This window comes from Ursus arctos, unplaced genomic scaffold (genome assembly GCF_023065955.2).
Source record: "Ursus arctos isolate Adak ecotype North America unplaced genomic scaffold, UrsArc2.0 scaffold_36, whole genome shotgun sequence".
NCBI classification, from domain to species: Eukaryota; Metazoa; Chordata; class Mammalia; order Carnivora; family Ursidae; genus Ursus; species Ursus arctos.
The window spans coordinates 13708108-13732455 of NW_026623050.1; the positions used below are offsets into that span (position 1 = coordinate 13708108).

At 42.4% G+C, this 24348-nt stretch overlaps 1 protein-coding gene across 20 annotated transcripts in view; it reads left to right on the plus strand.

Moving 5' to 3' along the window:
- Positions 1–23530, plus strand: part of SEMA6D (semaphorin 6D) — a 54666-nt gene extending 31136 nt beyond the window's left edge. For 5 of the 20 annotated variants that reach the window (XM_026518420.4, XM_057306187.1, XM_057306186.1 and 2 more), the window contains 18 exons: positions 9057–9219; positions 9617–9728; positions 10291–10351; positions 10462–10524; positions 10634–10735; positions 10959–11049; positions 11486–11605; positions 12306–12394; positions 13107–13324; positions 13434–13565; positions 13876–14031; positions 14123–14296; positions 15075–15215; positions 15309–15386; positions 15898–15998; positions 16360–16416; positions 17864–18031; positions 19800–23530. In XM_026518420.4, the coding sequence (XP_026374205.1) occupies positions 9111–9219; positions 9617–9728; positions 10291–10351; positions 10462–10524; positions 10634–10735; positions 10959–11049; positions 11486–11605; positions 12306–12394; positions 13107–13324; positions 13434–13565; positions 13876–14031; positions 14123–14296; positions 15075–15215; positions 15309–15386; positions 15898–15998; positions 16360–16416; positions 17864–18031; positions 19800–21088 (3261 nt within the window). In that variant the 5' untranslated portion in view covers positions 9057–9110 and the 3' untranslated portion in view covers positions 21089–23530. The remainder of the gene's footprint in view (positions 1–9056; positions 9220–9616; positions 9729–10290; positions 10352–10461; positions 10525–10633; positions 10736–10958; positions 11050–11485; positions 11606–12305; positions 12395–13106; positions 13325–13433; positions 13566–13875; positions 14032–14122; positions 14297–15074; positions 15216–15308; positions 15387–15897; positions 15999–16359; positions 16417–17863; positions 18032–19799) is intronic. The other 15 variants (XM_048218984.2, XM_057306189.1, XM_026518423.4 and 12 more) reach the window with 5 other exon arrangements.
- Positions 23531–24348: the final 818 nt, after the last annotated feature.

A 24348-nucleotide genomic window follows, 5' to 3' on the forward strand; every position in this document is an offset into this window, starting at 1 on the left:
TTCTAGTCTCCCCCACCCCACTTTTATTGCATGAAGAAACTCAAGCCAGAGACTTGTCGGGGATCACACAAGTCTGTAGCCCCAAATCTCAAGGTTCCTGGTCTCATTCCTCTCCTACTACCAGTGTCAGTGGGAGAAGAATCCCTGATATGTTCTTTATTCCAAGTCCCCAGTTCCCCACAAGCGTTCTTCTCTGCTCCTTGAAGATGCACATCCTTCCGGATTCTGATGTGTCAGCAGGAACTCAGCTGTGTAGAGGGTGAGTCAGAGAGCTGACTCATCATTTCCTCAACAACCCATGGGGCAGCGTTTGAGGTGGTTGATTATAAAGTGTCAGTAACATGACAATGCTCGAAGCCTCTTCTTCTCATCTGGGCACTCAAGTTCCCAGAGGGCAGAAGGGTCTCAGATCCAATGACCTTGCAGCCACCTCTTCCTGGCCCAGAGTAAGAGAGGATGTATTTGTTCATACATGGCACCTGGTCCCCAAACCTGTGTGAAGGAGAGGATTGTGCAGGTATGGGTGGGGTACCACTAGAGATTCCTTAAACAGGAGAGTTGGTGCTCTTCCAGGAGATCCTATTGGTCAGGAGTCACTTGGCGAGCCTGATGCAGGGAACTACCTATGGTAGCTCCTCAGAAGTGCCCAGAATATCCACCTCAACTCTGCTTACGGGTCTTCTAGAGCTAGTAATGGTTCATCATCTCTCCCTCTCATTTTCTTATATTTAAAAGGCTGTGTTGTTGGCCTGGTTGTCATATCATTCTGATTAAATACTGATGTTGAGCACTTATTAAAATCTGCAGCCCTACATAGAACATACTGCCTAGAATCCAGACATGTCAATGCTATATAAACATGAACCTTTTGTAACTGACCTTCAATTACAACCTTCTGAGTCTTGGCAGGTTCCAACAGTGCCCCCCTGGAATTTCATAGACTGTAGAATGAATGGTGCCCCTTATACTACAGCTCTGGTTCCACCCCCATTCTTTCCTTTAGTTCACAGCATACTCAACTAAAAGAATGCTATTTGGGAGTAGAACCTAGGGTTCTCTGGGTCTGCTACCCTTTGTTATAGTTGTTGTTTGCTTAGTTAACAGTATTAAATAAATCTAGATTAGACAGGAGTCTGAAAGGCTAATCTTGCCCTGAGAGATTCAGCGGGACTTGTGGTGATTCAGGGCACAGGATTAGTTTTGTTTCTTCCTTCTTTTGCTGTTCATTCACAGTTGTCTCAAGTATAGTTGTCCCAAGGCACTGAAAAGAATCTTCCCCAGGCTCTAAAATAAAATTAGGAAGACTTAACTAGGCCAGGGATGGGAAACAAGAAGGGACATCCAGAGTGAAAGTAGGAACAAAGACTTGATGGAAGTAGGTGGAATGACACAGTCTGTGGCCAGACACAGGGCCAGGGTGGTAGAAGCACAAGTAAAGAAGGAGATAGGCTCAAAAAGGACTGGAGATGGAGACAGGACTCAGAACATGGAAAGTCTTAATGGCCCCATTACAAATATTAGGGCTTTCTCCAAAGAGTACTAGAAAGTTACTGGAGGATTATGAGATTATATGATAAGATTTATATTCTGAAGAGATAATGCTTATTGCATTTAGACATGATTGAAAGATAAACAAGGGGCAGAAAGAATAGTAAGAGGTCAAAAGAATGTGGTATAATGGAAGGCAGGGAATGGTGGTGTCTTAAAAAGCTGTGGACAGTCAACTGTGTCTAAAGCTACTGGGAAATTATATGAGACATGGCTGGAAGCATCCATTGCATTTAGCAACCCGGAGGTCATCATGCGTTCACTGAAAGGTGTTTTTGAGAGAGGAGCTAGAACAGAGGAAGTGGAAGAATGAGTGGGAGGTGAGGAAATGACAACAGTGAGAATACAGAACTTTAAGTGTCTGTGAATGGAAGGAAAGAGGAAGGTGGTGGCTAGAGAAGGATCTGGGGTCACAGAAGCTTTTTATTTCTTCTTCTTCTTCTACTTCTTTTTTTTTTTTTTTTTGAGATGAGAGAAGCTTAGACAAATTAAGTGCTTATGGATAATATTTAATCAATAAAAAGTTAGAGACTATACCGGAGAGAGAAAAACATAATCCATGCTTTTTCTATTCCAGGAAATACAGAAAGGGTTGGGTTTAAAGCACACGGAGAGGACTTGGGGGGGGGTGGAAAATTCTCTTAAAATAGGACGGAAAGAAGAAACACTAGATGAGGATGCAGACAATGGGTCTGACTGGTACTGGGCTGGGGAGAGGGGAATTGAGGAAGTTCCTAACTCATGGATTTTGCTTTCTGTGTGAAGTAGCTATGGGACAGTAGGGAAGAATGTAGTGGTGTGAGGAGAAGGATCAGATGAGGGCTTTGAGGAGAATAGCAAAAGTTTAAACTTATTCATTTGGGGTGTGGGCAAACCTGGTAGAGAAACATGGCGTCCCCACAGATTATAGTGCAACTTGTAGTCAGTGACCAAGAATCCTGTGATGTTACTACCAAATTGTCCCAGAGTATGGTTGTCTTTACTGGTCCTCAGCTGCTCTGGGACAGGTGCAGCAGGTGAAGGGTTGAGTTCATCCGAGGTAAGAACTTTTCAAGAAAGTCTGATAAGGATACAAAGGATGAAGGAGTCTAGAATATAGGCTAAAGTATTATTGAAATGATTGACTATTGACTGTTGCATCTAAGATGAATAAAGTGATATGTCAAGATCGAGGAATGCTAATGAATTAGAAGAAATGAGATCCGTTAGGAGACTGATGGCCCTGATGAGAAGAAGGAGCAATCACGGTGAAAGTGGTCAGACAAGCAAGCTAGAAGGACAAGAGATTGAGAGCAAAGCATGCAGTGCTTGACTTTATGCGTTTTGAGGTGAAGAAGCTAAAGCTGATGACAAGTGCCAGAGTGGAACCATAGACCAGGGCTACTGAAGTCTTTGAAAAGTCTTTCTTAGAGTAAGTGACTAGGACGCTATCAGCTGAAAAGGAGGAGGAGAAACAGGACCTCAAATAGAAAGGTTTATTTTGAAGAGCATGAAGTTCCAAGATCTGGAGGAGTAACTGGGAAAGTAGGAGGAACCAACTCCACTTTCAGATCCTGGGGTATATGCAGTAGGAGAGTCTGAACAGCTCCTCTTCAAGAAGTGGCATCCCCAGAAGAGCCAGAGCTTCAAAATCAGCATGGTATCTTTCTGCGTTCTTTGGGCTGGGGATAAAGTAGGCCTATTCCATTTCTGATTTCTCCATTCCTTTGCACTAATATAATTTTCAAGGAGACAAAGACTCAATACCAATTTATTTATCTGGGATTCATTAATTTCAAATTTGGCCACTATTCTGTAACTATAAAAAGAACTTTTATCAACCAGCCCTATACATTATCCTGCTTAAAGAACTCCCTTTCAGTATTTCTTTTAGTCTGGATTTGCTAACAACAAATCTCTTGCTAACAACAAATCTCTTGGCTTTTGTCTGTCTAAAATGTCTTTATTTTGCCTTCATTTCTGAAGAATATTTTCACTGGTAATAGAACTCTCGCCTGAGAATTTACTTTCTTTCAGCACTTTAAAAATGTCATTCTATGGTCCATTGGATTCCATCATTTCTATTGATAAGTCAGCTGTCAATATTATTCTCACTTCTTTGAAGGTAAAATATCCCTTAGCTTTTAACATTTTTTTTGTCTTTGTGTTCAGCATCTTGACTATGATGTGTTTAAGTATGTTTTTCTTTGTATGTAGAAGTTCTAGTTTCTTGAATGTGAGATTTATGGTTTGGGGCCAGTTTTGAAAAAAAATGCCGCCATTATTTCATCAAATGTTGCTTCTGTCCACATATCTCTCTCTTCACTCACCAGCACTCCGATGTTAGATGTTTTCATAAGATCCTGTGTGTCTCTTACTTTCTTGTCTGTTTTTCCCAACATCTTTGCTCTTCATGTTTCTGTTGATATTTTCTATTAGCCCATCTTCTAGTTCACTAGTCTGGTCTTCAGCTAAAAGGAATACATTGCTAAACACATCTATTATGACACTTTAATGATTGTGCTTTTTTGTTGTGGTAAAATTTCCATTTAATTCTGTATTAATAGAGTCCAGTTCTCTGGTGAAATTCTCCATTTTGTCATCTTTTTCTTGGACAAAATAAACAATAATTTTTTAAATTGATGTCTCATGACTCTAATATCTGGGTTACCTGTGGGCCTATTTCTGTTGTCTTCCTTTCTCTTTTGGTCTTAGTTCTTGGAATGTCTAGTAATTGCTGTTAAGCATTTTGTATAAAAAACTGTAGTCTCCAGGGGGCGCCTGGGTAGCGCAGTCGTTAAGCGTCTGCCTTCGGCTCAGGGCGTGATCCCGGTGTTATGGGATCGAGCCCCACATCAGGCTCCTCCGCTGGGAGCCTGCTTCTGCCTCTCCCACTCCCTCTGCTTGTGTTCCCTCTCTCACTGCTGGCTGTCTCTCTCTGTCAAATAAATAAATAAAATCTTTGAAAAAAAAAAAACTGTAGTCTCCAGATAATACTATTTTTCTCTAGAGAGGGCTCACCTTATCTTTTATTCAAGGAGGTAGAGCGGGAGGAGATTACATCTATTCGATCCTGGACTTCATTTTTTGGAGACCGAGTTGGAGTTTTATACAGTTTGGTCTACCTCATGTGTGTCTCCTCTCCTTAGAGTATTGATCGTCAGAGTCCAAAAGAAAGCCTGCAGATACTTATTGGGACAGCTTTATGGTGGGTCCTAAACTTGATACTGTTAAAAATCTGGCTCTTCTTTATAGCTACACTCTCATCTTTAGGTAGATTAAGAATTAGCAAGTCCTGGGGCATCTGGGTGGTTTAGTTGGTTAAGTGTCCAGCTCTTGGTTTTGGCTCAGGTCATGATCTCAGAGTCTTGAGACAAAGCCCTGCATCAGGTTCCATGTTCAGCGGGGAGTCTGCTTGAAGATTCTCTCTCTCTGGCCCTCCCCCCACTCTCTCTCTCTCTCTCTCAAATAAATAAATAAATAAATCCTTGAAAGAAAAAAAAAAAAAAGAATCAGCAAATCCCATAATATGAAATCAAGTGCTAAATGTGGAGCTCATTTCCTGGCACCCTCCCTCCTCGCAAGGATTCTGCCAGTCAAATGCTTGCTATCTTGGCAGTTCTGAACTGCTTTTAAGAAATTCCCTCATTATATTTAGGCTTTAACATCAGATATATGTGGGAGATGCCTATATTTAATACCCCAAAAAATGACAAAATAGACTCACTCAGTTACCCTGTTCTCTGGCTGAAAGGAAGAATCTCATCTAGGCGTGTTCTTTACCCTACCTTACCCATGAGGAAGGGGGTTTCCTCCTCCTCGGAAGCATCTATGTCTGTGAAACTGTATCTTAATCCTCTAAGAACACCCTTATCAGGGTTATGGTGATATTCATAAATGCTTTTGTGAATAGTTGTACATGATAAAAGAGTGAACATTTCTTTCCCCTTCTGGGGTCATTGTTGCCCAGTAAGATGTAATAATAATAGTTATAATAATACCCACTAAAATTTACTAGGCATTTACTATGGGCCAGGTTCTATGTTACGTGTTTTATATAGGTTGTCTCACTTAATCCTCAGAAGGGCCTAGGAGGTAGTAATGGTAATTTTCCTAATATACACTTAAGGAAACTGAGGCTTTAAGAGGTTAAGTCCACCTAAACGAGTTCCCAGAGCCAGGAAGTAAATGGCACAAACAAGTCTGAACCAGACTTTTCAAACCCCAAGGTATATATTCTCTTTCAACATTTTGTCCTACCTCTCGACTCGTTGTCCTTCAGCGTAACTAGTCTCACGATTTTACTGAGCCCTGGAATTCTGAGATATTTCCTTAAATAAGGTAAAAGCCAGATCGTCTGAGAGGTTTATATGCAAATAAATCTCCCTGGTTTCTCTCAGGTATTTCTAGATCCTTCCCTTCCCGACTTAGTCTTACTTTGATATATATTTTACATTAAACACTTCCATTTATAATTTGTATGGCAAATCTGAAAGTAATTTTTTAAAATAAAGCTTTATGCAGGGACAGGAAGCAATTAGTGGTGGGGCTTTATTTTTAGAGGATGAGATGGGTGGGGGTTAGGGTATGAGGAGAAATTGCTTTCTGCAGTGTCAGATGAGTTGAGTGAGTTATAGGAAATGATAGCTCAGCCGGCAACTTGGTGCTTGCCAGTGAGTCAGCAGTGATTTCATCCTCGGCCTCAATGCTGGAATCACAGATGTGAGAGACACCCTTCCTGGTGAGGCCCCTCCCTGTCCTGCTGTCCGGGACATCAAGGTTCTGCCCCCATGATGTGAACCATTCAGTTACCTGTCATGGTGGAGAAAGAGTCACAGAACTGTCTGCCTCTTGTTTTCACACAGATATTCCTAAGTTTCTTTAGCATGGATTGGTGCTCCTCATTTTACCCCTGACACCCAAGAGAAGCACCCAGTGACTTTCCATCCAGAGGATGAAGTTTGGGATCAATGTCACAGCAGAATGTTGTTCTTGCAGCAACTTTTCATGTGTTTATACTACTTCGACTTTCCAGGGTCTGTATAAATGGGGAAACATGGAAACGTGGTGGAAAAGTGAGACAGGAAGACTCTGCCTCAGGAGAAGTCATACATTAAAAGAGGTCACCTTGTCATCATTGAGAATATGTGCATGTGACAAGAAGACTAGAACCAAATCATTATGGTTGTTGTGTTTGGATGGTCAGATTGACAGTGATTGTTTTTTACCTTCTTTTCTAGGTTTAATAAATAAGCTCGAGTTGTGAAAATTATTTTTAAAATAATCCTTTTGTATTTTAAAATAGCTCTCTGTTTGGGGGGGGGGAATGGCCAAATAGCTTTAATATTTTAGGACATCTTTTTCCCAGACTCTGCCCGGATTCTTAGGTCAAGGTCATGTGCATGGTGTTCAGTAGGCAATGGGTGAGGAGGACCAACTTTGCTCAGAACTTATAGGAGCCAGACATTTACTTCCTTTTCACCCAGTAGATAAGGGGGTATTATCCCCATCATATAAATAAAGAAATGAACACTCAGAGAGACAGAAGAAGCTTCCCCAGGTCAGTCAGCTAACAATTGTGGAGTTCCAGCCAAGCCCAGTTCAGACTAATGCAACATCTGCTCTCTTTCGGGCTGAGTACGAAACGATGTTGCCGCAGGTCCCACTCCACCTGCTGTTGGCAGGGCATTTTCGATGTGTTGACTTACTGCTGCATTAATCCTCCAGTAAGAAAAAACGTATTGCAAGATTATTCACTCTCTTGCAAAACTAGGATTCTAAAACTCACGTGTACTTGGCTTCTACCTTAGTCAGGAAGACAAACATGGGGAGCATTGCATAGCTTACATGCCTGTGCATCTGTGTGTTTGACATTAAGAAGATAAAAGAGGCATAGTAAGTACCCAGCTGAGTGGTTGGACTCACCCAGAATTTGAAGTGATTCTCATGATCTCTCCTCAAGTTCTTAGGTAGATGAAACTGGAGATACAGCTAACTGTTACACTGTTCAGTATAGTAGCTGTAAGTGATAATTATGGCCGAGGATGGGGTAGTAAAGTAGAGCCTTTACAGTTTCAAAAAAGCCAGCCCATTGGCCCAGCAGAGCCCTAGTTTTCTTTTTTAATAAATTAATAACAGCTAAAGATTTTTTAAATTTTTTGATGGATAATATAGCAATTAATGCTATGTAATGCTATTGTAAATGTACAAGTTGATAAAATCTAACATATGCATGCAGCTGTGAAACGTCACTTCAATAAAGATAATGAATATACCCATTAGCCCAAAAAGATTTTTTGTGGTGCTGTATTTTTGAAGGAAAAAAAAAAAAAAACAGTCACTTAATTTCCTCATCTAATTTGATGAAAAGGGCCCGGATGGAGACAGAGACTCAGGTGATGTGAGTCTGTACCCTGATCATGCTCTAAATAGCTCCCTGAGGTTCGGTGAGCCCCTTAATATTTCCAGCCCATGGTTTTCTCATCTGAAAAATGAGGGGGTTGGACTAGATGGTCCCTAAGGCCCCCTACGGTTCTGAAGTTCAATAACGCTAAGAGGACAGGCATACTTAGGGTATTGGTTTGTGTCCAGATGGTTTTATGTAAAAAAGTAGACTTCCCCAGTGGTCTGGTGTCAGCTGTGCTCCTTCAATCCTGTCCTGCTTAATTGATAGATCGTGAAATCATTTCATTTCTTTTAATTCTCTTTCACCCTGATTCAATGTCATTCACGTCCTTGCTTCCATGTTGGTCTTAGTAAGCTAAGGGAACTGTTCTACTTAAGAATTTAGGGCTAAGGGGGCGCCTGGGTGGCACAGCGGTTAAGCGTCTGCCTTCGGCTCAGGGCGTGATCCCGGCGTTATGGGATCGAGCCCCACATCAGGCTCTTCCGCTGTGAGCCTGCTTCTTCCTCTCCCACTCCCCCTGCTTGTGTTCCCTCTCTTGCTGGCTGTCTTTATCTCTGTCGAATAAATAAATAAAATCTTAAAAAAAAAAAAAGAATTTAGGGCTAAGGCTTGAGTAATGCTGGGAATTTGGCAATGCCTTTAGTAAGGATCCGATGAGGGGCAACAGGACCATCAGCTCCCTGGACATTTGCGAGACAGCTTGGGCATTTTATTGGGGGGGTTGTGCAGAGACAAGCTGTACTGGATGTTTTTCAGGCTGGGGGAAGGGAAGCAGATTGGAGTTTAATTAAAATTCTAATCCCAACTTAGCCCATCTTCTTGCCAAGTCAGCAGCCAGCATTTCTGTTTGTGGTTCTGGTGATCTTGCTGTGATGACATACATAGTTACCTCAAAAACTCTTGCAAATGTGCCTCAAACTTCAATATGCTCACCAGATGCTTCCATCAGGCCTGGCCTGTTGCCATCTTTGGCCTGTGTTTTCAGAGATACCTCACCCACCACTGCCAGGGCTCCTGGTGGGAGGGGGCACCGGAGAGAGCCCGTGGTGAAAATTGAACTGATTACAAATGAGAAAGTTTCATCACACCATGGAGATCTTTCCAAACTGTTTCTGTTTTCCAGGTAGCTAAGTGGGATTTCTGAGGAGGGGCTGCTCTGACTTCATCTTGGCCCACCATGAGGTTCTTCCTGCTTTGTGCCTACATGCTGCTTCTGGTGATTTCCCAGCTGAGGGCAGTCAGCTTTCCTGAAGATGATGAACCCCTCAATACTGTTGATTATCACTGTAAGTCATCTAAAGAACATTCTTCCTTTCCGAGAAGGGAGCTTTTTTGGTTTCGATCCTCTAAGTATATTTGTTTTTAGAAAGAGAGTTTTATATGTCTTCAAACTGTTTTTGCATATTAATTGATCCAGAGTCATTTCTTACTGTTTGGAGAAAATGGGACAGCTTTGTTGGTTGCTTTTCTAAAGCAACCCATGTATGGGTTATATATTTTCTGTTAAAAGAAAAAAGACCATTTGCTAACATTCACCGTCTTTTATTCATTTATATTCAAGACCTTAAGAGAGGAATTTAGTTAAAACCCTTCTACAACTAGTATATACAGCTAATCAATGCTGTATATTGATTCTTCAGCTCCATAATCCTGACTGATGGTTTAGCCCATTTTTACTTGCAGATTCAAAGCAATATCCGGTTTTTAGAGGACGCCCTTCAGGCAATGAATCCCAGCACAGGCTGGACTTTCAGCTGATGTTGAAAATTCGAGACACACTTTATATTGCTGGCAGGTAATTTTCCTCTCGTTGGTTTATTAGATTAAAATTCTTTTCTCTTGTGGTGCTTGCATTAATGTGTCTAGTTCATGAAAAACTAATATGTGATTGTGATCAAAAATTGCAAGTAGCCAAAAATATTCACTGAGAAGAGTCAGTGTTGTGTACCAGGAACAAAATACAGAGCTAAAGCCTTCAGCGGTGCTATTTTATTACTGCCATCAAGAAATCATACACCATTCTTTATTCCTAAAGCAGCAGGGAAAAAAAAATCTTTCTTTATTCTTTTTTAACTTGGAATTATTCAAGCAAATATTAGAAATATGCCTATGCTAATAGCAAGTAGCAGTTTGACCCATGCCTGAAGAGAAGTGCTTTCTTTGCTCCCTAACCACAGTGATATATAAAGCATCTCACTAATGAAAAAGTCCTCTTTGTTGACTTTGTTGGAGACAGAGAAAAACCTAATGATCTCCAAAATACAATAAAGGCAGATCTGTAAAAAATAAAATAAGAAGCAGCAGCTTAACATTTTTATGCATTCACCTGATATGACTTACTGCCTCGTTTCCAACAGGGATCAAGTTTATACAGTAAACTTAAGTGAAATCCCCAAAACAGAAGTAATACCGAGCAAGGTGAGCAAGTGAAATTTATTTGCATTCCTGCAGAACTTGGATAATGTCTCCCTCTCCTCCAAAAATTTTCAGTTAAAATACTGAACTTTGGTTTTGCTTGATTAATACAGAAACTGACATGGCGGTCAAGACAACAGGACCGAGAAAACTGTGCTATGAAAGGCAAACATAAAGTAAGTAAAACAGATAAGTTATCTGCCAGACTTCGTCTTTACGTGGGCTTCATCCCACAATGTCAACATACGGAATGTCTAACAGTAATTCAATTATTACTTTCTTTAGGATGAATGCCACAACTTTATTAAAGTATTTGTTCCAAGAAACGATGAGATGGTTTTTGTATGTGGTACCAATGCGTTTAATCCCATGTGTAGATACTACAGGGTGAGTATATTTCACATGGTGTGCTTTTTTTATCAACTTTTTTTTCTTCACCGTCATGCTGTTAAAGTTGAATCCTTTCTGCTCTAACCCATTTATCTCTAATGCTATGGAAGAATAAAGACAAAATTCTTCAAATAGAATTTCAGTACAAATAAAAGCAGTATTGCCTTCAAACAGGTCCATTGAACAGATGTGACACCAGCTATTTATTTTTCTTTTATAGTTGAATACCTTAGAGTATGACGGGGAGGAAATTAGTGGCCTGGCAAGATGCCCATTTGATGCCAGACAAACCAATGTTGCCCTTTTTGCTGGTAAGATCCGTTAGTGTAATGAATATAAATGATTAATGACATTGAAGGTAAAAGGGAATTTAAAGGAAGAAAAAAGCTCATACCCGGGGTAGCTACCTTGATATAGGTGTTTCACAGTCAGGAGCTATGAAAAATATTTCCGAAAAAGAGGATTTAAAAGTGAGCATAAGTGTTCTGACACTTAGCTCTGTTGTTAACTCGGTCAATGACCCTGAATGAGTTGCTTAACTTTTTGATACTTAGATCCTTACGCTGTAAAATGAGGTGATACCATGGGGCAACCTGTCACAGGTTGATCTTGAGCGTCAGGTCTGGGTTTATTTGTGAACATAGGGATAGCAGGTGAAAGCACTCTGAAAGCTATAACACACTACATAGGATAACACACTACAGGATAATTATGGTTATTTTACCCAAATTATAACTCTGGTTTCAGATGGAAAGCTATATTCTGCCACAGTGGCTGACTTCTTGGCCAGCGATGCTGTTATTTATCGAAGCATGGGCGATGGATCTGCCCTTCGTACAATAAAATATGATTCCAAATGGATAAAAGGTACCCTTGAAAAGTAGCGTTGTGGGATTGCCAAGGGTAGTGGGATGGCCACGTGGGAACAGGAGCTGTGGCATCAGAGGCTCAGTGCATGACTTTATATTGTTTATTTAGAACAAGGACAAGTTGCTTGGGTTGTAAGCGGGAGCGTTGACAAGGAAAGAGGAAATTAGTAGCCATGTCAGAAAAGTAGACTCATCTACGATTTTATCCCGGTTGACCTCAAAAAAGAGAGACCTCAGTTCTGTGTGCCAACTTGCCTGCCTCTAAATACACATAATGTTCCTTGTCCACTCCCATCTACCTATCCTGCAGAGTTGACACTGAGAATTGATTGGCTCATCTCCGCGGAGCCATTTCGTTCTTTGAAGTCTAGATATCAAGGTCTTTTATTCTCCATGCAAGAAGTTTTCTTCCCTAGTTAAATAGGTTAATGAATAAATCTGTTGAAACAGAGACCTTTGCTGTAGGTTTTTTACAGTTCCCGTAGGTTTTTTACAGTCCATTAGCTGACATGAAAGGCTGTGGGTTCCTTGAAGCTTCGGCACACCCACATTGGGACTCCTTGAGCGCCTTGGTGTCTTGGAGTTCTCCCTGGCTTGTGCGTAGCTGTGCGACGTCTGTCAGTCATGCCTAGGAGCTGGGGTCTTGTGCTAATTGAATTATCCTTTAGGAACCAGTTTGTTTTCGATTTTTCTTTCAGAGCCACATTTTCTTCATGCCATAGAATATGGAAACTATGTCTATTTCTTCTTTCGAGAAATTGCTGTAGAACATAATAATTTAGGCAAGGCAAGTATACGCACTTGACTTGTATTCTGGACTTGTACTGCATGGAATCGAGCCCGCTTTGGTAGAGTGATGCTCTTTGCATGTTTCCAGCACTCGGTGCATTTAAGGCCGAGTGCAGAGAAGGGATTTGCTTATCACGAGAATAATTGCTGGAAAACACCTGAACAATGGCCAGAGTGAGAACAGCAGCCTTGGGCCTTGAGAAGGTTTCCTTTTTTCTGTCCCTACAGAGAGTGTTCTACAGGCACCCTTGAGCTACCCTTTAACGCTTTAGAAATCTGTTGATCGTTTATTCTTTCTCAGTATCAAAAGGCAGGATGGAAGGTAGAGGCCCCTATTCAATTTTGAGTGCTTCAGTGAAAGCCAATAAAATTTTTAAGCATCACCACCTCGTTTTGCCAAGTGTAAGGATGGCACATTTCATTAAGGATAGAAGAGACAGGTGTGGGGATGGTTTGCATTTCCCCAGGCTGGTCAACAGCTCACTTCTTGGGGAGCTCGTTCGGCAGAACAGGAAAATGGCCCTCTTTTCTCCCAGGTAAATCTAGTTTACATTCTTTCTGGACGAATCCCTAGAGAGAAGATTGCTAGATTCTTTTGAGCCAGACGTATCTTTAGCACTTTTTTGCCCCTCCCTTAAAATAGCAGCTTTTCCTTTCCATTCCCAGTCCGTGCGCGTAACCCTGTGGCTTTGCTTTCGTCCCCTGGGCAGGCTGTGTATTCCCGTGTGGCCCGCATATGTAAAAATGACATGGGTGGCTCCCAGCGGGTCCTGGAGAAACACTGGACTTCATTTCTGAAGGCTCGGCTTAACTGCTCTGTCCCCGGAGATTCGTTTTTCTACTTTGATGTCCTGCAGTCTATTACAGACATCATACAAATCAACGGCATCCCCACTGTGGTCGGGGTGTTCACCACACAGCTCAACAGGTGAGAACAGAGCCCTGGAACTTCACAGGCTGCTCTGCACTTGCTTCTGGGACCCAGGAGTGGGCCTCCTGTTGCCTGATACTTTTCCTGATGCTGTTCCCCTTTGCAGCATTCCTGGGTCTGCAGTGTGTGCATTTAGCATGGATGACATTGAAAAGGTATTCAAAGGACGGTTTAAAGAACAGAAAACTCCAGATTCTGTGTGGACAGCAGTCCCCGAAGACAAAGTACCGAAGCCAAGGTAAAGAAAAAAAGACAGAAAGTGGTTTTTGTCTTTGACAAAACCCTCTGGTCACTGGAAGCCTCCATCCTCCAAGAGCAGAGGGGCCAACCTCCCGTGCCAGGAAGGGGTCCCCGGGGGGCACTGCACACAGAGCCGGTCCACAGAGCCCTGCGGGGGTGAATGTGGAGAGCCTGCTGAGTGCAGGGAGAGAGCGCTGCTGCTCTGGTTTTGCTCATTCTCCTTTCTTTCTTGGCCTCTTCTTTCAGAATGGACACTTATCCCTTAGATACAGTTTGTGAGGGGGAAAAACACACTGTTTTCCTTTCAGGCCTGGCTGTTGTGCAAAGCATGGCCTTGCCGAAGCTTATAAAACCTCCATCGATTTCCCTGACGAAACCCTGTCGTTCATCAAATCCCACCCACTAATGGACTCGGCCGTCCCACCTATTGCCGACGAGCCGTGGTTCACAAAGACTCGGATCAGGTAAGCCTGAAGGCAACAGCCACCCACTCCCCTCTAACACCTTCTCTTCCTGTTGGCCTCCCCCTCTGACCTGGCCTACCTCCTCTGGCAGGTACAGACTGACGGCCATCGCTGTTGACCACACTGCTGGGCCCCACCAGAACTACACAGTCATCTTTGTTGGCTCTGAAGCTGGCGTGGTGCTCAAAGTTTTGGCAAAGACCAGCCCTTTCTCTTTGAATGACAGCGTATTACTGGAAGAGATTGAAGCCTACAACCACGCAAAGTAGGTGTATTTTAACGAGGAGGCTTTTCAGCGCGGCTCAAAACTTTCCGGCATGTATTTCATCTAGGAATTTCCTTCGAGCCCCGAGAAATTAGCAGTGGTTTGGCATATGAGTGTTTGGGGGTTTTTTTCCTTAGTGAAATAAATCCTGAGTTTGTTGTTTTTCCTGAGTTCGCTAGACCTAGGATGGTGGGAAATGGATGAGTTTAAAAATAATTCGCCCTCGTTTTTCATCTATGGGCAGTGAGAACAGGTTAGCACCCACCCCTGATACCCTGCAGGTTTATTTTTGGCTGCTATCTGCAAGTATGCACATGAGCTCGATCGCAGTACAATTCTTCCAACCGCTGATATAAAAGATAACTGGACCATTAAAACAAACAAGAAGTAGGTGAGAGAAATGGAGCAAAGGAGACTAAAGAGAGATCCAGAAACATCTAGCACAGCAAGATTTAAGTGCACTGAAACACTGTCCTTTTTCTTCCCTATGGTCTAAAATCGTCTTCACAAACACAGTTGCCTTGTCACCAGAACAAGAAAGCAATCTTAAAAAAAACTCTTTGTCCAACCTGAAGTTTAACCAATTGTGCAGAGCAGCAGAAGATCAAACAGATTATTACTTCCCAAACTGTGTACTTAACTGGTTTGCTACTGAGAAGATTCCTCAGGACCTCCAGCTCTTAATAATTGCAAAACCAAACCCCCGCTTGCTTTGTATATTTCATGTAGCTTTCGACTTACTAAACATATGGCTTCAAAAATGTATCCCCAAATACAGGTGTAATGCTGAGAGTGAGGAGGACAGAAAGGTCATCTCATTACAGTTGGATAAAGACCATCACGCTGTGTACGTGGCGTTCTCCAGCTGCATTATTCGCCTCCCCCTCAGTCGCTGTGAGCGTTATGGATCCTGTAAAAAGTAAGCTGACGTTTCTTTCCTTACCATGGGTCTTGCAGCATCGTGACGTTTGATGATGAGAAAATCCAAGTTTCATTCTTTGGTTTTATACAGGTCTTGTGTTGCATCTCGGGACCCATACTGTGGCTGGTTAAGCCAGGGGGCCTGTGGCAGAGTGACCCCAGGGATGCTGTAAGTATGTTCGTGTCACCTTAGCCAGGATCTTCAGAGAGCTGCCTCTGTCTTCTCTGGGGTCTCTAAAGCTAGACATTTTAGAAAAATTCCAATAGTACTATTTTTGTTCTTTTCTTCCTCTCTTTTCTTTTTTTGATATGGGGGAGGTAAAAAAGAGGGAAGGGAAGGGAAGGGGAGGGGAGGGGAGGGGAGGGGAGGGGAGGGGAGGGAAGGGAAGGGAAGGGAAGGGAAGGGAAGGGAAGGGAAGGGAAGGGAAGGGAAGGGAAGGGAAAAAACCCGGGGCTGTAAGAAAGAAGGGAGATTGTAGACAAGATAATACCTGAGGGAAATGGATGGAGAGAACAAACAATTCTCTCTCCTCTCTTAAACATTCTAGTGGCCAGATACTGAACAGAAATACTCGTTTTAGCAAGCTGTGTTGAAATGTCCATTTTTTCTCTGTGTCCGTTCTTACTAATCGGTCTGTGTTCTTGGTTCTGCTCTGGTTGTCACTTGTGTCCCTATGAAGGCTGTTAACCGAAGACTTCTTTGCTTTCCATAACCACAGCGTTGGAGGATATGAACAAGACACAGAATACGGCAACACGGCCCACCTAGGGGACTGCCATGGTAAGCCCGGACATTCCTCCCCCTTCTGGCAATTCTTTTTGACCACATTTGCACGTGAACATTATTTTACAATCAGCCTTTTAATGACTCAGGACACATACCACCTAGCATTTAACTTAAACTTCGCAAAAGCTGAGCTGTTTGGTCATGGGGATGCGTTAGAGAAGAATCTTACTTTTTTTTTTTTTTTCCTTCACCACTTACAATTTTGTAGAAAATCTAGAGAAAGGTAGTCTAACCAGTAGGTTAATCTTTTAATTTGTAGTCTTTTCTTTTGACTTTTTTAGTTAATTGGAATTCATAAATTTTTGCTTTCTTTTGGTTACTTTTTACTGATTACTTGTTCCTTTAATTCTTTTAGAAATTTTGCCTACTTCAACTACCCCAGATTACAAAATATTTGGCGGTCCAACATCTGGTTAGTTTTTTTTAATTTTTTTGAATTAACAACCTTTTCTTTCCTTCAGTTCAGCATTTTCAGCCCCTTCTCCCCTCCTTTTGCGCAGTTTGGCAGTCCCTCATGTTTCTGCTTTGACTCATAATCCCACCGATGGTACTGAGAGACTTTTTCTTACCCAGCACTCCACCCCTGTGTAGCATGTGAACAGTTCATCATTGACCAAGGCACATCCCGTAAGAAAAATCGAATGGATTCACATAGACTGCATTCCAGCTGCACGCCCGCCCACCCGAGCTTTTCTTCTCTCTCACCCCTGTGCATTGTGGATGCTCCCTCTGGCCATCGATCCTGAATGGATGGCAGAATCTCATTATTTCCCCCTTCTCTCCTCGCCTTTCCTAAGACCTAGTAAACAAATACGCATTTCCCTAAAATGTGTATTTATACATTTGAGACATCTTTTTTTGAATGGTTTGCGGTGAGCCCGGGAATCTTTGAATGCTGTGGTCTCAGTGGTGTGCAGAAGGCTCCCGCTGGAGGAAGCTGGTGTCTGCTGTCTGAAGGTGTTCAGGGGGCTCTCCGTGCCCGTCTGTCTGTATCTGTTCTGGAGTCTTCATCTGCGACCATTGCACCAGTCTGAATGGGGGTCTCCAGAATTTTCACCTAAAACCGTATGCTTACATTCTGAGGGAAAATCTCCTTTGTGGAAATCAGTAACACACGTGTGAAGAGGTTAAGTCACTTCCGGTCCTCCCGCTGCTTCTAAAGGTCGCAGCAGGAGAAAAGGATGGCCGATCTCATGTATCCGAGCATCCTTATTCAGCTTATAAATGCCATTTCTTTTGCATGAGTTGCTGCTAATTCTTTGGAAGAAGTTCCCTGAGCGTGTTGAAGGCACAGGCGAGGTTCCCCCGGCTTCGGTGTTTTACCGTGGATGGCGTGAGGCCTCCGTGCACGGATGGATGGGAGGTCTGTGGTAGAGCAGAACGGCGTGCTCTATCGGGCCAAAACTCAAGTGTTCACGTGCACTGAGCCAGGTGTTTCCTGATGGTGACCCCGTAGGTTCCCCAGCGAAGTTCATGCAGTCTCCAGCCGCTCAGGAAAATGCTCTTAGACATACACACAAAAAGAAATGAACTGACGCCGTCTCACAAAAAGACGAGAAAGTAGCAGATCATCTTTGGCATTTGTCTGACCTTTTCCACAAGGGTCATTAATCACCCTAGGGGCTTTGGTAGGAGCGTTTTCAGTGTCTCTAGTTTTGAAATCTGCTTAATTGGTCTTTATGGTTAATTTTTAGGTTTTCCTTTTCTCTTGCAAGAAAGAGGTTCGGTGTGTTTTTTCTGAAATCCTAGAACAGGCTTTCTCATAAAATTGACTGAAACGTTACTTAGAAATGCAACAGAGCAGTCAGAGAAATCCGCCCGCACTACCCGCGTTAATAAAAATCTGTTTGCCACCACAGACATGGAGGTATCTTCATCATCTGTTACCACAATGGCAAGTATCCCAGAAATCACACCTAAAGTGATTGATACCTGGAGACCTAAACTGACGAGCTCCCGGAAATTTGTAGTTCAAGATGACCCAAACACTTCTGATTTTACTGATCCTTTATCAGGTATCCCAAAGGGTAAGGCCTCACCAGGGAACTCATCTCTCGCTGAGTGGAAACCTGATTCCTGATACCTCTGAGGAGCCGGTGGGCGTAGGGCTTCCTGGAGGTGGGCTGGCACAGCTCTGCCGCTGTTCACGCCACCTCCCCTGGCGGCCCTCGCTCCCGTTTCTGGGCTTGTAAGCAGTGCCTTCCTGCGCAGACCAAAGAGGTGGGAAGCCGTGAAAGAAAGGGGTGATAAGATAGCCACTCGGCCAGTCTAGTCTGTGTTGGTTTCTGCCTGAAGACGCTGAGAGTCTGCTCCACGTCAGAGAATTTCCAGGACCACCCCAACAACATCAAAACTCATTAATTGCAAATATCCTGGTATCAGATGTTTGGTCTAATAGGCTTTCCCAGCCGTCTGCTTAGCTTCGATTCCAAATGCAATATGAGAAGGATAGGCAAGGGGCTAGCGAGTTGCTTGCACGTCACAAGCAATAAAACATAACAGAGCACTTGTCCATAACTATCACTTTCAGCCCTTAATAGAAGCAGTTATAAAACAGCTGCCTGTTGAGTTAGTTTATTAGACATACTACTCTGGGAAAAAAAAAAAAATCTCTTCTTTGGTGCTTAGTAAACTATGGTATCAGGTTTCCAATCAGTTTTTATGCCAGTACATTGTCATTTATGATTTACATCTGTTGATTTGGGTTTTATATGTTTTCATTGTAAACAGTTTTATAATCATTCCTTCTGTTTTGTTGCCTTTGTAATATCATTTCTTTCTACTTTTCTTTCTTTGTCTTTCCCAATGCCACTGAATTCCATAATCCCGAACACTGATTAAAAGCAACTAATGTTCAAAAAGCCTTAGTACTAATCTCAAGCAACAGAATCTTCAAAATTATCCTGACTTAACCTTATCCTGGGATAGCTGTGCTTGTAGCATGTAACAGACTTGGATACCTCTTAAACTAACATTTCTTTGATTGACTGTTATAGATGTCTGTGGTTGCATTAAAAACCCCAATAATTACAAACTAATCCACTCTTCTTCTAGTCTAACTTAAGTATTTCTTAAATATCTCAAGACAGTTGGATAATATCACTTGACTACTACATATTATACTTCTTTAGACCGTCTGGATTTCTTTCTTAGCAAGCAATTCAAGACTACTTCGCTCCAAGATGGAATGGGAAAAACAATATCAAAGCAAACATGGAAGTCCATATTTGTAGTTAGCAATGACCAAGCAGGCGCTTTTCGTTTGTGAACCAATTGTGTGCCTTTATTCTAGTTAAGATAGCATAATTATATTAGGATAATTATTTTCACATAATGTACATTTATGCCAATCCATACATTTTCCTAATTCCTGCAGTTGCCCTGTAATCCTGATGTATGAATTAGGAGAAAACCATGAGACAAAACATTTTAAAACATTTCTAAATTGGCCACTTAGAAAATACGTACTTTCTGACTCTAATTTTTAGACCCCAAAACTCTACAAATTTTGAGTATTAGGTAACAACTACTTAAGAGGGATTTGCGGGGGGAAGGCACATACGGATCAGTGGGAGATCAGAGTTATCCTGGCATTTGCAGCAATCTTATATGTCTCTGGGGATCCGATCATGACTCGAGAAAAATATATATATGGAATTTTAGAACTCTCTGACCCTCCGGGCTAAGCATATGGACCATGTGGAGGTAGTACTGGCTCAATGGAAGCCATTTGCTGGTTAATATCGTTGGAAAGAAGCACCTCACTCAGACTCTTTTCCTGAATGTCTGTTGCAGGTGTGCGATGGGAGGTCCAGTCGGGAGAGTCCAACCAGATGGTCCACATGAATGTCCTCATCACCTGTGTCTTTGCTGCTTTTGTTTTGGGTGCGTTCATTGCAGGTGTCGCAGTATACTGCTATCGTGACATGTTTGTTCGGAAAAACAGAAAGATTCACAAAGATGCAGAATCTGCCCAGTCGTGCACAGACTCCAGTGGGAGTTTTGCCAAACTGAATGGTCTCTTTGACAGCCCGGTCAAGGAATATCAACAGAATATCGATTCTCCCAAATTGTACAGTAACCTGCTGACCAGTCGGAAAGAGCTGCCACCCAATGGAGATACTAAATCCATGGTCATGGACCATCGAGGCCAACCACCCGAGCTGGCTGCTCTCCCCACGCCTGAGTCTACACCTGTCCTTCACCAGAAGACCCTGCAGGCCATGAAGAGCCACTCAGACAAGGCCCATGGCCATGGGGCTTCAAGGAAAGAAACCCCACAGTTTTTCCCTTCTAGTCCACCACCCCACTCCCCATTAAGTCACGGGCATATCCCCAGTGCCATTGTTCTTCCTAATGCTACTCATGACTACAACACGTCTTTCTCAAACTCCAACGCTCACAAAGCTGAAAAGAAGCTTCAAAACATTGACCACCCACTTACAAAGTCATCCAGTAAAAGAGATCACCGACGTTCTGTGGATTCCAGAAATACCCTCAATGATCTTCTGAAGCATCTAAATGACCCAAACAGCAACCCCAAAGCCATCATGGGAGATATCCAGATGGCCCACCAGACCCTAATGCTGGATCCTGTGGGACCTATGTCTGAGGTCCCACCCAAGGTCCCTAACCGGGAGGCATCACTATACTCTCCTCCTTCAACTCTCCCCAGAAACAGCCCAACCAAGCGAGTGGATGTCCCCACCACTCCTGGAGTCCCAATGACTTCCCTGGAAAGACAAAGGGGTTACCACAAAAATTCCTCCCAGAGGCACTCTATATCTGCAATGCCTAAAAACTTAAACTCACCAAATGGTGTTTTGTTATCTAGACAGCCTAGTATGAACCGTGGAGGCTATATGCCCACCCCCACTGGGGCAAAGGTGGACTATATTCAGGGAACACCAGTGAGTGTTCATCTGCAGCCTTCCCTCTCCAGACAGAGCAGCTATACCAGTAATGGCACCCTTCCTAGGACGGGACTAAAGAGGACACCGTCCTTAAAACCTGATGTGCCACCAAAGCCTTCATTTGTTCCTCAAACCACGTCTGTCAGACCACTGAACAAATACACTTACTAGGCCTCAAGTGTGCTATTCTCCGTGTGGCTTTATCCTGTCCGTGTTGTTGAGAGGATGATGTTGTAAGGGTACCTTAAGATAAGAGACTCCCTTGTATTTTAAGAGAACCAAGTGGCCAAAGAAACTCTTTCTAACTTTGGCAACATCAGAACTTGCCACATGTAGCTACTACAGCAAAGCTTCTGTGTACTTGCCCGAAAACAAAGGAAGGTGCTGGTCATTCCATTTCTTTTGTTTGAAGCTAAAGAGATGTGTAGCTCCCAGGGGCTACCCTACCAGTATAGAGAGCTGATACAGTACTCAGAAGGATCTGTGAGCAAATACTTGAAAATGGGTTCAACTTAGACTACCATTATGTGTGGTCTTCCCATTAAATGTGAACATTTTAATTGTATGCATTCACCTTGCCTCTTGCACAAATGTCAAAAAACATTGGTAATGTCTCAAAGAAATGAACTTGTAGATTACCAAACAATTTGCTAAAAATTCAGTCTTTGACCCAAACTGTAGCATTTTTTTCAAGGGTGGCATTTTTTTTCATGCCACCAATGAACTGTGGTGCGTGTGCGTATGTGTGTGCGTGTGTGCACGTGTGTGTGTGTGTGTGTGTGTGTGTGTAAGTGTGTGTGTGTTCTGTACCCACTAGGATTTGTTTTGGTGCCCATTGCATCTTTTTTGTGCTATGGACTTGTTTACATTGAGCATGACTGAACAGGAGACAATAACTTCTTCCCACAGCAGTCCATTGGGTTCAGCTTTGAGAAAAGAAATAAAATCAAGGCTGATTTGACCATCAAAATGATTAACTTGACTCACATGGTCCCCAATGCCAGAATGTAAGAGTTCTAAATAATTTTGTGCTGCTATTCATTAAAACTTCTATTACAGTCTTGCCAGCTCAAGGAGATAGAGATGTTAAGAGGTACCCTTGATTTATCCACCAGTATTCAGTAGTACAATTTACCTGTCCACTGTGAATCCAAGCCTGACTCACTGTATTTAACCTTGGACACACTAATAAGGTTTTATTTTGATGTTGTTTGGTTTCTCCCAAGTAGTACAATTTCTCTTCCTTTAACTCCTCCTACCCCCAAGATAAAGAGCAAAACCAAACAGAAGACAAAAGAAGGAAATGTGAAAGGAATTCGAATTGGCCTAACAGAGAGATTCTCTGAAAACCGAACAGTGGTGCAGTCATGTTGTCTGTGTTGTGTTCTATTAGAATTTTCTTCTAAGTCATGCAGGTAATGACAATATACTGTAAATATTACATGTGAGTTTACCTGAATCTGTGCATTTTGTGCCTTATTCATGCGAATGATAGAAGTACTAAAATATGTCAAGTGTTTTCAGTATAGCACATCATTTACTGAGTGCCAGTTGTAAATGTTTTTCAACCAGCACCTGAAAAGACTTTTAAAAACTCATAAAAACAACCTAGAACAATTAATTGTCAAACAATCCACCCAAATAGCAGCATTACAACCTTTGCCATGATAAACATTCCACTCCTGCTTTCCCAAGGATGAAACAGTGATAATGTGAAGTCAAATGAGGTTTCTCGGGTAATGTGACATCTGCGGGAACCGTAGAGTCATTGATTCATAGTTTTGCAGAAGCCACTTACAGTTGATGATGTGTAACCCTGAGGACTGTTTCAGTTAATATGCTGCACACCACACCATGGTTTATTGAACCTAATCTAGAAAGTATCAAGGCAGGGGAATGCTCCCGACTTAGTCACACAAGTAAATTCAACTGATTTCTTGTGGTAACACTGATGATCTGTACCACTTGGGGGAGGATGGGTTGCAGAAGACCAGAGCATTTTTATGCAGATTGTAGAATACTGATACAGTTATTCTTTTCCTTTGAGAATATTGTTTTATAAAGAACGTGATTCCCTGAGATCTCTGGAAACTCAAAAACTAGAACGTCTGTTCTTGAAACACGTCAGCTTTGCAACTAAAATATTACAGATTAATAATAAATTAAACCAACCAATGATAAACACTACTCAGTCCACCGCCAACACACGTGTTTGAATTCACCTTACCAATATTAATCCCAGCGTGCGGAAAATGGCACCGTAACTCTATGTGAACCCGGATAACATTTTGTAACATTGTGCTGCCTTGTAGTTTGTAATGTGAGTTCTATCAGTATTTATGTTGAAATTTCTAACATAAAATCTAGTCTCTATCCTGTTAATTTAATTTTTAAATGCTTTATCCATTTGTGCAAAGGTAAACACAGATTGTATCTTTTTTAATGGTACGGCATAAAAAGTAACCCTAAAGTGAAGTGGCTCTATACTGTTTTATAGAGTACTTTAACATGTATAGATATCTTGTAAACTTGTATTGTGGATGTGTAAATAATATGTACTTTGGGTTTTTAACACCGCATGTAAAGTCAAAATAAAATATACAAATCATTATAGCCTGTCTTGATATTGAAGAGGTTAATGACTCACCATGTTTAAGATATTTTTTATGGTCAATCAACACCACTGAGAGTTTCCTTCAAAATATACTTATCTGGAATACCTGCTACTTGGTCATGGTTCCGCCACCATTCTCTTCTCGGAAAGCTGATACTGATAGGCAGAGGCCCCGAAAACCTGAGAAAGGAGTCAGAAAGCCCGATGAACTGCACCTGTCGCAACAGGCAAACGCTTCAGGCTCACATGCCGGCGACTCGCCTGGTCCACACACCTGGCGCGGCAGGCATTTTTAACGTGCATGATTTGTATTCCCGCGTGAAAATTTTGATGTCATCTTAGTCCAGAATTACAGCCGGCAAACCAGGTTCCTGTGAACGTTTCTTGCTATTGGGTAGACGGCATTTCTCAGTTACGTTGTTTTCATTGACTAGACTACGTTGAGACACCTTCCCCAAATATCGAAATGGAAGACAAAATTATGACCCCATTCGGTCCTGCCTTTAGCATGGGGTGAGCTGGTGGCCGCTGTCCTTGCCTCTTGTGGGTGTTGAGGGTGTCACAACACTTCCGGGAGAGACAAGAGGAGTGTCTGTAGCAATCTCTGTGCCCTTGGTTCTAGCTGCTGCTCCTGACCCAAGCCCCTCCGTACCTCCTTCCAGAGCCCCAGCAGCATCTCTGCAGAAGCAGAAGCCGCCATATTCCTGTCTGGGCCTTGTTCTCCGTCATGGTGTCATCACATTAGGCTGCTGTATTAGTTATTAGTTCAGTGGTATTCCGGGGTCCTTTTTCATTCCTATCATGGCATACTCTCATC